This window comes from Corvus moneduloides, chromosome 6 (genome assembly GCF_009650955.1).
Source record: "Corvus moneduloides isolate bCorMon1 chromosome 6, bCorMon1.pri, whole genome shotgun sequence".
Lineage (NCBI taxonomy): Eukaryota > Metazoa > Chordata > Aves > Passeriformes > Corvidae > Corvus > Corvus moneduloides.
In genome coordinates, this window is record NC_045481.1 from 20602317 (window position 1) to 20616851 (window position 14535).

The window sequence follows — 14535 nt, forward strand, 5'->3', positions numbered from 1 at the left end:
TACAAAATAGTGTCCAACCCGTGTTTTGTCAAAATGGAAGAACCAACACAGTTCATGTATTGGCTAAGGCTTGAAAAGGTTCTGAGTATTGCTGCATGCAGCTAAGAGGGATTCAGTCAAGACACTGGATTTATTTTGCCATGTTTTATATCTCTTGATTTCTGTGGGCACTAGTACAAACACTATGTCATCATGGAAAACTTCCTTTTTCATGTTAAAGTTTAAAGTAACTGAACCAGTGTGAATAAAATCAGATCTATTTCAGATTTTTGGTTTAACTCAAACCTTTCAGACGTTAAGAAGTTTAGCTAGCTGCAATGGTAAAATAGGCAGTTTGGAAAGATTAAGACCATGTGAAGGATGCTCTTATGGAATTCTTATAGAATTTAAGCCTAATTTAAAGTACTAAAAATATCTATCCTCATGTCTCTCTGGTTAATTTAAGAGCTCATGATGAAGAAATCTCTTTACTCATGAGAGTGACAAACTCTTCAGTCAAGCCTCTGGAGGACAAGAGTAAGCTCTGCCAAAGTGAATGGAGTCTCTAGAACCGATATTTATTCTGTCTTAATGATTGAGGCAGGTGATTTTGGGTATGGTGTAAAAAGGATATTCACTCAGTAAATATTAATTTTTCAGAAAATACAGTAAGAAGTTGCAGGGAAATATGAAATGGTTGATTCATGCTTTTGAGATGTGCATCTCATTTCTAGTATAAGTGGCTGGTTCCTCTGAATTGCTCCCAGCACCTTACAGCACCCTGTTTTTTGCACGTAAGAGATACCTGTGGAAGAGCTGCTACCATTATCAGTGCTACACTTACTAAAACAAAACAGTCTTGTAAAAAAAAGCATAATTATCTTCCAAATCATCTTAGAAAAGTTCCTGGTCAAACAAAGTTTTACTGTAGCTTCAAACCAGAACAAAACTCACACTGGAATTACTTGCCATGATTTTATTTCTGAGCTATAAATACATATACTAAATGAAAGCACACTGCAAAAGACATTAAGCAATGATATTGTTATTGCTGGCTGAAATTAATATCCTCTCTTTGCTCCTTAAAAGTAATTAAAATTAAATATGTATTTTAGAGCCTCAAATAAGCAGAGAAGTTTGGGTTTTTTCTGCTGAAAGAAGAGAATGACTTGCTACTTACATCGCATCCAGATTTGTCCCATTAAAAGCATGGCCTTGAATACTGGTAAAACCATTATTGTAGAGTTTACTGCAGGCAAAAAAAAAAAAAAAAATTACATTCGTGTATTTTGGGCTGCTTCAATACATGAATACCTAACATCTTATGGATCATTTTTCTTTGCAAGGGCACATTTATGGATGGGTTAATTTTAATCTCTTGAAGAAGCAGTAGTTACTGCACAAGGTCAAAAAAATGCCCAGAAGCATTCTTGAGTGCACCTGAGTCAAGGATACCATATGGCAGGTGTGCCATCTTTCACCTTTTTTTACAGCAATGATAGACTAAAACACTTAGCTATAATTTGCCCACCCTTAGGCTAAAAGCAGGGAAGCAAAATCCTGCTAGGATTGATTAAGGAAGGCTAAAGGAACTAACAACTAGCAAAAAAGGTCTGATTTTACTATCAGGCCTGGCTTAAATTTTTAGAATTCATTCTTATCCTCCCTTAGAGCAAAAGGAATTTTTTTTTAGAATTTCTTTAGAATTCATTTGTTTGCATTCTAATGCTCTTCCTCCCAGTTCAGGTCATAACTCACTACAGTAATTTTCACTCCCATCAGCTCTATCTTGTGGCTCACACTGACTGACTGAATTTTATTTAACAATTTTCTTTAAAATATGACTCTTTTGATGTTTGCCATCCATTAGTTTCCATGGTATGTGCCACTTAGGTTGCAAAAAAAGTTAGACACAGTTCTAACCCTGCTGTAGCTTTACAAGAGGAGAACTTTGCAGACTTTCTCCTTTGATTTTTTTCAAATATAACCATTCACTGGCACTAGGGTCATAGAAAAACAAAACCACATTAATCAAGCCAGTTTAAAGAAAAGAGCAGGACTGATTCGGATAGCTGTCAAGGTACAGAATTTATGCAAACTAGAGTATGGATACTGTCTGTCTATGGTGTTTCTTGGCTGCAGACTCCTAGAGAGTAGGACAGGAATAATTTTTTTATAAACATTTTGCCATATGCATTACTAGAGAGGTAATTGCCTTGTGACTTAAACTGGAAGAACTTACAGGGTTAGAGATTCATTACAAAGCCCATGGAAGGCATTTGCAGGCACTGAAGTCATATAAGGATTATCTGCAATTTCACTGAAAAAGGAAACAAAATATCACAATCAAACATTTGCCCAACAGAGCATCTCAAGAACAGCTTTGTTACTAATTGTTCTCTGCCTTGATAATAAAGTTTAAAATATAATAAATTTATTTAAATAAATTATTTTAATGTATTTATTATGATATTAATATCATTTAAATAAATAAAATTTCCATATTTATTATATTATAGATGTAAATTTATTTATTTAAATAAATAAGTTTAAAAGAATACCCTGTTTAGTTACATCTAAGGCCAGAAGATACATGTAGGATGAAGAATTGAGCATGTTCCAGCATCCAGGATGACAGCTCGTGAGGTAAATGGGTTTTGTAGTTCTGGTGAGGTGTGCCAGCCTGTGTGATAATAGTGGCTAATGGCACAGACAGGACCCTGGCCTCAGGAGCCAGAGAATTAGCAGAGTGAATAAGCATTAGCTGCAGTTCAGTATCAACTGAACAACCCATGTGGCTTCAGAGCTGAAATCCTGCTCTCCAAATTCAGATAAGATATCAGATAACACATTACTCAGGACAGAGGCATTTTACTTTACAGAAGTGCATCTAGCACATCTCTTTCACTAGTAAGTGGAAGAACTTACTGATTCTTCTCACCTCTTGTCCAAAAAAGTGTTTCACTACTCAGTTCTTAAATACTTTTTTTACTCCTACTCTGCAGTCTTAATAAATACCATGTATCTTCAGACCAAAATTCTCCTGTAACAAAAGGAAGAAATGAAAACTAAAGAGATTTACTATGACTAAACTGGAGAAAGAAGAGAGAAAAAAAGCTGGTAGAAACAGAGGGCAGAACAAAGTCTCTGATTGCCTTTTTTCTGATTTTTCCTGAATCATATTATAGTCTGTGAAAATTTGCACAAATTTTTCTTTTTCTTCAGCTTGTGGATTAGGTACGGCCTAATAAAGTCCATGGGCTGAGAAGTCTTAGCAATTATCCATGTGCCAGAAATAACTTCGTTCCTCTTCTGTGCTACATTTGTGCATATATATGTGCTAACACTGAACAGTACTACAACCATTTTCATTCCAAGTAATTTTCACTGATAGGTGGTTTCCACCACAAGTCATTTGAGTTTGACGTTTTGCAGATTGGTTCATTTTTCTAGATAAATGTTTACTTGTAAGTTGCTTGACCTCAAAGGCAAATAGTAATATAATGGATGGGTTTTCCCCAGCTATACCTTATGCATTATTTAGAAACCTATTATTTTTCAAAATAATTTTTTTTCTTGATGGAAGAAACAAAAAGTCTTTCACTGAATAGCAATATTTAGAAATACACATCATAGAACTATCTTCCTTGAAAGTACAGGTCTATTCTTTAAAAACTCTGTGTAGCATATAAGACCTATATTTATCTTTTGTTAGTGATCTCTGTCAAAAAAAAAATCAAGGCAGAAGTCAAACAATGTTTGGCTTTCTGCCACTTAGAAAAGCACTGAGTTGGTTGGAAGTAAGAACACAGATGGCTGTATAAACTGCTTTGTTTCATCTAGCCTGTTTAATTCTTGGTTTTCTCTACTATGTACAAGTAGATCTAGCAGAGTTCAATCCAAGCTGAAGCCCTTTTGGTCTTTGAGAAACTCCCTAATAGTTCTTAAGATGTAGTTATATCTTACTCAGGGCTCTGAATGACTCAGGTTTCAATCTTTGAGGCCTACAGCCAAGGTGAATCTATGATTTAGAACAAGGCTTATCTCTGGTCTCGAAGATGCTCGGAAGGGAAGATCTCATTGCTTCCTACACTTTCTAGCAAAACAAGCAGCATTTCTACATTGCTCTGAGGTTCATCTTGCCAGTGGCAGACCATGAATGCAGTGGGAACTGACCCTTCTTGATCAAAAACACCCCTTAGCAGCACTGAAACAAGGCTGCAGTAGATCATCAATCATGTCTTTGCAAGTCACCTTCTAACATAATAGTCCTCATTTTTAATTGCCTTTTGCCTAGCCCATCCAGAATTCAAGCCTCTTCCAGCTGAAAACTGCTACAATATAAAATTTCTAACTCTTCTCTGGGACCAAGAAGTCACCAAGATACTTCTACCTTGTATCAGGCTGCAAGTCTTCATTTGAGCTACTCTTCCTCCTTAACTTGATTAGAACCCAAAATTCTAATATAGATTAAACAGGTAGATGTTGTCTCTTCTTTTTAAATACTGAGAAACACCTGCTATTTTTAGAGTTCAAAGTAGAACTCTTTGTTTCTGAAACACCTTTAAGGATAATAGTGGGAGACCTCCTTGCCCCTATTTGCATTCCCATTCTCTTTCTTCAAGAAATTGTTCTGCAGTTTGCTTCACCATGCCAGCTCAAAATTGTTAGAAGAATTTTGATAGGATGACTTGATGTTAGCAGGATGTATGCCAGCTCAAGTCCTGTGTGTCACACTATTCTGACTTCAGATTAATTTAGGTATTCGACAGCCATTGCAAACCCAGAAACAAAATAAAAGCAAAGGGCCTGTAGAAGTTGTATATTGTGAATGTGCTGCATGTCCATGTCTCGAATTCAGGTCAAACATATAGTGCTAGGTGACCTGGCATTCTCCAGATTTGGTGCTAATGATCACTGAAATATCACTTGAGGAAAACTGCTTTGTCAGACTTACATGATATTTTTCTCAAAACCAGAAACCTTCATTATACATTTTTTTGTGTTCCGAGGATGGCAATATTCTAACCAGCTGTGAGGACAGATACTTACAGCAAAAAATTCACATCAAATGAATAGATTTTGTTGAGGTCTGGAAATACTCTGAGTCCAGTATTAAAAATACCACTGAAAGAGAGGAGAAACAGAAAGAATTACTGGATCACTGAACAACAATGAACAGTGCATTTAAAGTGTTAAATAGCACAAGATGGTTATTGCATGCTCTCTATAGTCAATCAACTAATTTATAATCAACTGTTCAAAATAGAAGGATACCAGAACAATTTTAAAAATTCAAAATACCAGACTTATGATAATTTATAGAATCTAAAAAATGGAAACACAGACTAAAAAGACAGCTAGGCAGATCTGCAGAGGGAAGTAGCTTGTGAGGTTGATAGGGAGAAAATAATTAAAACTCTGGTTTATTTTAACTTGAGAGATTAAGGCTGCTTCATTTAATAGTCTGGGCCCCTGAATCCTCTATCTTTCATTGAGGCTAAGAGCTGTTCATATAGCTCTAAAAAGGGATACTGTCTTAAAATGTGGAATGCTTACAGCCCCTTCTTTCTGAACTTCTGTAGAGTGAAAATAACTGAAGAAAATATCGTTCTCAATTTTTAAAACTATTCTCCTGAATTGGAATTTTTTACTACTTTCCTTTTTATTGCTTTCACATCTATAGGAAAAACCTGGACAAATCTTTCCTCTTTGACACTGCCCCCACCACCCACACACACAGAAGAGGCCTTTCTTCCAAATATTATTCAAAATCACAGAAGTTTCTTTAGAAAATCATGGGCATTTTTCAGGATTTCTTTCTGCCCTAGAGGTCATATGAAATCAGGTGTTTATAGGTGTGCTTTTCACATTTGGCTGACAGGTATGCTTTAAAACCCTGTATAAATGCCTCGTAAATACTAAAGACGTGTATATATTTTTTGTGTCCCTTCTTCCCACTATTTCCTACAAAAATAGAGTAAGGCAGCACTTATAAGAAAAAAAGCTAGCTGTGGAATTTTGCCAAGGAACACTAGTGTATTGTAGATATTTAATGGATAAGACAAATGGGAAAACTACTGAAGAAATTGTGAACATGTTTTCCTTTCTCACAAAAGTAGTAAGAGTTCCAACCCCTACCTTTGCTGGCTTTCTGTCATTAGAATAAAGCAACAGGCAAAAACATGGCAATCAATTCCAAAATTAAATGCAAACTAACAAAACTGCTATAAAGAGTCATCTGTGAAATTTAAGTACCAATTTGTTACAGGTACTAAATACTTACAGATATTTCAAAAGCGGGAGGTTCTTAAAGGCATCTGGATCTATGTAATCCAAGTTTCTAAGATTTCGAATTTCACTGTAAAAAGGGAGGAACACTGACAATTAATATTTAATTATCACAACAGAAATCAGCAATGTTAAAATGAAATTTCAGGGACCTAATTCCTGCAATAAGCTTTTTGTACTGGCCAGCACTAGCTCAAGACCAGAGCAATCTTACAGTGATGCATTATCGTCTGGATAGATGCCATCCTGGGGACTGGCCTGTTGAAGCAAGTAAGAAGTACCTAAGATTTGATTATGGATCCTTTGTCTGCATGGTCCTAAAATCAAAACAAATATCTTGTGGTAATGGCTATTACGTTGAACATAGTGAGGGTTTTGTGTCTGCAAAGCTCAGTAAAAAGAAGAAAAGTAAAATCTTCAGGATTTATAATAATCCTATCAAGTTACAACCATCTATGCACCTTATTATTTTATGTGCTATTTTTCTGCTTACTATCTTCATGTGTCTGACAGTATTCTGTATTATTTTTTCCTGTCTCTTTTACAGAACTCATCGAGAGATGGCTCAGTCACTTAACTTTGTTCTGAGACTTGATATGGACCCACCATTCACTACATAGCCATGCGCAGCAGTATAGAGGACAGCGTATCTCTTTGCTATATAATGAGTCAAGACACAACACAAACTTCATTCCTTACATCTTCTGTCCACAGTTACATCTTTAAATACTTCTACCCAGGAGACAGCTTGGTCTGCAAATGGCTTTTTAGTCTGCACATGTTGAAAAAACAGCCCGATCACAGCTGTGGCCATGATGGTGCTTTCTGTAGGTGTGTTGGTGGGGCTGCTGCCCCTCCAGCCACCACCATCATTGGAGTGGTGGTGGTCATGACTCTTCCTCATTTTTCTGAAATATTTGTCTCTTCCCTTAATGGAATTCCCCTCAATCTTTCTTAATCTTCTATTTTCTAGCAGATTTTTTTTTTTTTTTATCTATAACAACAGCCAGCAGTCTGGCTGCACCAGTCAGACTGTGCCAAAATTCTCATTATTGAGGTAGATTCAATAGACCTACCAATTTTCATCTTTTATTAAAAAAGCCCTCCTCCATCACACATAGACATTTCATTTCCTGGACTCTTTACTGTTTCCAGAAGGATGTGGATGGTTTTGCATGTTTGCTTCTATTTCTTTACCTTAAATCAGCCCTGGACACTGGTCTCATAACACTGCTGAAATAACTCTCAGCCTTTCTTAAAATAGGAACCATATAGAAAGAATGGTGCCAGGCTTCCTCCTGATACTAGCCGTAGAGCAATGGGCCTGAAGAAAACATTTCTAGCTACTTATATAGAGAAATTTGATAAAGATGACAGATTTAGATGGCACGGTGGTGAAGGTTACGTCAGTGGTGTTCCAGCCTTAAGTCAGTCAAAGTGCTGCTACTGGACAGAGACCCAATGGGCAGAAACCAGTAGTATTTAATTTACCATGGCCTAACTGTGCCAAGTAACCTATATAATATAAGAATCAGGAAATTGGGATTTAAGACTACCTCTACCTCTGGAATTGCTTTAATACGATAAAATCAACCCAGACAAGTTGTCTAAGAAATAGAAGTGGGAAAAAGAGACAGGAGTTAGTAGATAAATCACTATGTAGACACTGGTACAAAAACTTCAACCTCTCCATATATTGTTGTAGTAACAAAACGGTTCTGCTTCACCCTTCAAGTCATCAGTTTTCACTCTGTTTACTAAAACCCTGCAGGGAAATGAGGATTTACCTTTTACTTGCATGTTAAACTCATGTCATTAATAGCTATAGTACTGCTACTCTAGTGCTGCATTCAACTATTCTTCACATCTGTTAGCTACTTTGAACTGTAGCTGTGTTTCTGTATTTAAAAGAAATCCTCTCAGTGTTAGTTTCTTGCTTCTCTCCAGTTATTTTATTAGTTATGTAGCTATCACATTCCCAACAGTGGAATTAGCTTCATAAACATTAACTGACATGTTTTTTCCATCACTGACTGCTTTCAGAATGTTGGACTCTTGAGCTTCCTGGCCATCTACTCCTCTGTGGACCAAGTATATTCCAGGGAAAGAGAGTCTTCAGTTCAGCCTTTAGCCTGGAAATGGATAATGCATTGGAGTATCATAGAGTCATCAGGTTTTGGCATGTTGCTATTCATAGTATTCTGCATAAATTATTTGGATGAGGGTACTGAAAATAAGAATTAGAAATCAGCAGATTGTACTAAAATTAAAAGAGCAAAATAATGTAATGAGATACGATTTCGATTTATTAAGTAATTGGGCCATGAGAGGACATTTGCTGATTAAAAAAGGCAAATGAAAAACTAATGAATCTCAGAATGAAATATTTTAAACAGCTAGATGAGACACTTAGCACAGTAATGAGAGAAAATCCTAAATAATGTGAGTGAGGGAGTCAATATGATTCAACTAAACGTTGGGAAAAGGTTTATGTCCCAGCTGTTCAATTTTCTTGAACTGGTGGTGTTGGGATTAAAAAAGAAGTATGCTTTAATATATACTGTATTTATATTTGCATTTCACACTACACTTTGTATTACAGAGGTGTCTTAAAGCCCAAAAGGAAGAAAAGGGCCATTGTGGAGCAGACAGACAGGCTTAGAAGTGTCTAGTCAAAATAGATGAGAGAGGTATAAAAATAAAAGCTGGTTTGACAAAAGTGAATGTTACACTTAAGAAAAAAAATGAGGACGGGAATCAAATTTTCCCTACTTCTAGTCCAGTTAAATGTGCCTCCTGCATTTGACTGGCCTGAATATGTGGCCTCTTACTTTATCTGCATGAAAAAGAGGAAGATCTTGTGTGCCCTGGATATATTTAGGCAACACCAAGATGACCACGACACACAGCTAAAGTGCAAAGAGTAGATGTATTCCATCATCTCACCGGCTGGAGGATTCAAAAAAAGTGAGCAGAGACACAGAGACTGCTAGGCTTGTGTTAGCAGGGACACAACACAGTGAGGCCTGATTCCTGCCTTACATATCAAAGCGGGCCTGGAACATGTGCAAACCTTCCCCAGGCTGTGTTTTACAATCTCCGAACTTCTTATCTCCTTTCCCTGCTTACAAAGAGACCCCAAGCCTATAGGAAGAATGCTTTTAAGTCTTTCACAATTTTATGTTATCTTGTCAGAAAATTTTTCTTCTTTAGTAGACAAAAAACAACCAAAACAAACACAAATACGTAATTCTCGCACACTGTTTTCTAACATCTCCCCGGTGCAAGATTGGTCTCTGAATGAAAACAATTCTAATCCAATTTATGTTTCTCTCTTCTTGCCAATCTTCTATTTTTCAACCCTTTCCTCCCCACAGATCTTCAAATTCATTTCCATTCATGAACAGTGCTGCTGTTCCTGTTTTAAACACTCAAACATCATTAGTCTTAGAGTACTGAAAGGAATTCCTCCCTAAATCACAGATTTAAAGGATATCTATTGCTCCATTGATATTGGAGCCTATGAATTTAAGCCTGTAAGGAGGAAAGATATTTGAATTGTTTTGACCTCATCAGTTAACAGGACAAACTGGATTTTACAATTTCTTTCACAGCAATCAGTCATGCGTAATACACTCAAAGGCACATAAATGTTATATGATCCTAATTTTCAAACTGTAATCAAAAGACTGCTGTGTTGTAAATATTAATCCCAAAAGGTCCATAAAGATAGAAGAACAAGTTGATTATCAGTAAATTCATTAAGCAGGGTTTGCACTTATATAATTTATCTTTTATGAATTGGTGAGTTGAAAAGATTGAAACTTGTGAATTTAAAAAGCTATGGTTCTTTGAAAAGGAGCTCTAGGAAAACTATTAGTAGTTTTCACTGCCTAAAATGCAGATAAAGCCAAAGAGTGTACTTGTAAATGCCTAGTAAGCTAGTTCCCAGATATCTAAGTGTCTATGAGAGCTGATTTTAAATTACTTTTGAAATGACTTCAACACACTCTACAAATACAACTTAATCATGGCATACAGCAGTGTTACAATTCTGGGTCCTTCTGGGCATTCAGTGCGTGTAAGGTATAAGAAAACCTGAGACAGTTAGGAGGCATTTTTGGGGACCATTGATGCCAAAAGGCAAAAGGTGTCCTGAAAAAACATTTCACTTTGCAGTCCTAACTAAAATTACGGAGAGATGCTCATAAGAAAGAAGCATGCTGCTACTTACCCACAAGCTAAGAGAGTTATTCGTGGGGTATTTATAAAAGTATTCAAAGTTACTTTACAAACTATTCAACTTCTACTTTATTTCTGAAAATACAGAAACCATTTAAAAACTGGCTTATTTGTGCCTTAAAGACAAATGATGTTTGAAATTTTAGTTCTGGCACTCAGACTAGGAACTAAAAATGTACTAGGTTTACAATCGAATCACCACCTGACTGTCCAAGAACAGCAATTCACTTTTCCTTTTTAATGAAAATACACAAAAAACTTTATCACATTAAGAATGGATGTGCAGAGAAAGTCACTTGATGATATAAAGATATGCGTGAAGACTTAAAAATAGCTATGAACTTATGTTTAGTTGCAAAGATATAACTACTTAGTTTCAAATCCAAATGAATCTAAAAATGAAAGTAATAGTAAGAACTATTCAAATATTAGGCTAATTAATTAATTGAGACATATGTTTGTCAGCTAACTTTTCAGAAGGGTTAATATGCTACTTAACATTGTATCTGAATTTAATAACATTTTAAAAAGCACAAACATCTACATATTTAAGTGGATTCTAAATTTCATTTACCAGACATGCTTTTCATACCTGCCTTGCAATATTGACACATTCTTGAGTCTGTTTAGGCCCAGAATTCAGAAATTGCAAATCTAGCCTTAGAGTAGCAATATAATCAATGTTATGCTGAGATACCTACAAAGACTAAGGATATCCAGGTCAGCAATTGTGAAATGTTTTAAATTACCTTTTTTTAATTCTCTTGTAATAACCTGCCCCCCCCCCACCTTCTGAGACTTACTTTGTCTGTAGCTACCTTAGTTTCTCTCACTTGTACATCTACTTCCATGTTTTATTTTCCCTCTGCAGCCAAAGTATCCATGTTATTTCATCTACATGCACCTGTTTTAAGCCTTTGCACCACTGGCACCAGAAAACTGGCTTAGGCTCCCAACAGTCCGTTCCCTACCTCCAGACTGCAGATTTTAACAAGATTTTTTTGCACAGCACTTATCCCAGTGCTCTGAAATTCACTGCAGGTATCCAGCATTCCTCCACAAATCTCTTCAGTCTTCCTCTCCAGTTGCTTCTCTCTTCTCTCTGCAGCACTGTATCCCATGGCCTGGCATCACAAGCTGTCCAAGAGAAGTGCAGCCCTGGCCCAGAGGATGGTGGGGCTGCCCTGGCCCTTGGCTCCATCTCACTGCAGAGCTGGAGAGTGGTCCCCCACCTGCTCTCCAAATGACATCACATATATGAGGACAAGCCACTTGAACCATAACCTTTGGCTGTGTTCCCAAATGCTCAGAGGGCTTTTAATGTGGTTGTATAAGAGAAGAATGCTTTATGAGTGAGGAGAAGAGAGTAGGGAGAGAGCAGGGGAGGGTGAGCCAAGACACAGAGAAAGGACGAAAAGAAAGTGAATTTTTCTGAGGTTCCATTCACAGGAATGTTTCCCTGAGAAACACAGACCTAATTACAACAGGTTTTTATTTCGTGTAATGTTACCAAGCTTCAGCTCTACTAGTAAGGCAACTACACAGAGACACTGATTGCTTATCAGACCCTTTCACAATTACATTTACAAAAAATAAATACTTATGTAATTGTATGAGACAGACAGTTCTGATTTCTTAAACAGACATACTTAAAAAATGTAAATGCAAAAAGAGGAAACAAGAAACCATTGTGAGACAAATTTAACACAATTGGGGAGGAAAAAAAACCTAGCAAAAGCTTGTTCCTTATTTACATCTTCATAGGGTGGAAATTTTGCCACTAATTACCAGCAAAATGAGATGTGGCTCATTAAAATACAGCAGGTGATCAGTATCCTTAGTTTGCAGAAGTTGCTCAGTACTTGAAAGGCATGGATGCATAAAAATATGGCCTATGCTTAAAGAGCTGAGGTCTGGAAGGAACAGAAAGTCAGAACAGAGGCACATGAACCAAATAAGGACTGAGAAAATGGGTTGGTGAAGATCAAAGCTGAAGTGCACTAACAAGCTTGGCAGACAGATCATGATGAACACAGGATGCTTATTCACGTAACACTTGGCTCATGCCAAACTATTAGTTCCTCCCTTCCACAAACACTAAATTTTCTCCTAAGAAGTTCTTACGTCTAAAAAGAAATGTTTTGAAAATGAAACTGTGTGTATAAGTTTCAGTTAGGGTAAAAAGATTATTTACATAAAGCTGTACTTTTTGAAAGTTCAAGGAAAAACAAGCTGTAAAAATAAAACCCCATGAAATGACTTTTCAAAACGTTAATCTCAACCTCCTTTAAAATATTTTGTGATAATCTTAACCTAGTATTATTTTAGCAATAATACTTTAAAAATACTGTGTAAATGGAGAACATTAAATAAATGCATAGCACAAGACACAAATTTATCCCTGTTTAATCCTGTTGTTTGGAAAGTAAATCAAATTCAACAGTGATAAGTCTTAACAAATCAGGAGTTATGGAAACAATTCATAAAAATTATCAGATCTATAAATTGCTTACTTTCACAGCTTATATGCAAGTAACTTGCCAGATGCCTGGATATTCCCTGATTAAATCATACATGTGCCTAACTTCCAAACAGATTTTATAAACCTGGTAAGCACTTTTGAGTGGTAGAGGTTGCCCTTCTTTGTGGGCTATCTGCAAAGGCCTGGGGTTCTCCTGTAACTTTTGTGAGCAGAGTTCTGATGTCTTTTCCTGGGTAGTATTTTTGGCTCTTGTGCGGAAAAAAAAAAAAGTATATCTTGTATATCTGTGTACAGTTTCTCTTTTGGTAGTGCCTTGCAAGAAATATAAGGGGTCCCACACTACCATACCGTTGTATAGTGGAGCAGGAAACATTCCCCCAGTGCCCTCCCCACAGCCCGTGCCAGAGGTGACATGAGGGTGGGTGCCTGTGAACTCCGCTGACTCCTGCACAGACCTCCAGCTTCCCGGTCATGGACAACACATCCAGGCCTGAGGGCTGGAGTGGGTGTGACAATGCGGTGATTTTGGAGCTGTCTGGAGCATTTTATCTTTAATTTCTAATAAAGTGAACCACCAAAGAAGTATCACATGAGGAATTTGTAGTGCATAGTGGCAGATGCTTTATTCGTTGCTTATAAAATGTGCTGCCAGTAAATGTTTCATTAAATGTTCATTTGTGTTAAACAAGAAATTCTAAAGACACAAGAACTATGAAAGAGGAAGAGAGAACATGGACACAACGGGCTTGGAAAAAAACATCTACAGAATAGGGAATGGCATTATAACCAAAGGTAAGTACTGATATCACACCAAAGTCTTGCTATGAAACTCTTTGGAATACTATTGGAGCATGTTGTTGGCCTGAAGTAGATCTCAGGATATTGCACTCTGCTTCTAGATATGCTAGTCAGGTTCAGGTTCTCTTAGAGGAGTCACTGACACTTTCCAGCATTAGTTTCTCTCTTTATCTTCATTAACAATAATTATATTTTTCTCCTGTAACTTTGTTAGTCTTTCTGTTTCACACTGTGCAAAGTAAAAGAAAAAAAAAATAGAAAATACAGCAGTGTTAAGTGATCATCTAATTCAATCTCTTTCTCTGAGTGAAGATTAAATAGATCTATGGACTTTGAGATCATACAGCCTTAAATGTCTGCAGTGGTAGAGAATGTCTCCAGGAAAACAATTCTAGTGTTTATTTATACCAGCCATATGAATACATTTCCTAGAGTCTGACACGAATCTCCTCTAATCTACTTTAATGTTGTTATTCCTTTTTCTTTTTCAAAGATTAGTGTGAAAATGGGTGGTAGCTTGCACCTCTTGCAACAACCTTAAAAAATCGATCTGCCTCTGGCACGTTTTCTTTCTGGACACAAAAGACCTTCCTCTCTGACAATGTTTTCTGGATCCATGGTGACCAACAGTGCTCTCCCATGGCACCTCTGCAAACAAAAATCTCTGAAATATGCCAAACTGTAATTTGGCTGAGCTTTACAACTGTGGCACACTTTCCAATCCCTCCTTTGGATCAGTAATG

The 14535-nt window shown here is 36.7% G+C and overlaps 1 protein-coding gene across 2 annotated transcripts in view; it reads right to left on the minus strand.

The window, feature by feature from the left end:
- The window catches only part of TSHR (thyroid stimulating hormone receptor), a 61601-nt gene that overhangs the window by 21725 nt on the left and 25341 nt on the right, over nucleotides 1-14535 (minus strand). For both annotated transcript variants that reach the window (XM_032112984.1, XM_032112985.1), the window contains 4 exons: nucleotides 6266-6340; nucleotides 5032-5106; nucleotides 2222-2299; nucleotides 1160-1228 (listed from right to left, as the gene is read on the minus strand). In XM_032112984.1, the coding sequence (XP_031968875.1) occupies nucleotides 1160-1228; nucleotides 2222-2299; nucleotides 5032-5106; nucleotides 6266-6340 (297 nt within the window). The remainder of the gene's footprint in view (nucleotides 1-1159; nucleotides 1229-2221; nucleotides 2300-5031; nucleotides 5107-6265; nucleotides 6341-14535) is intronic.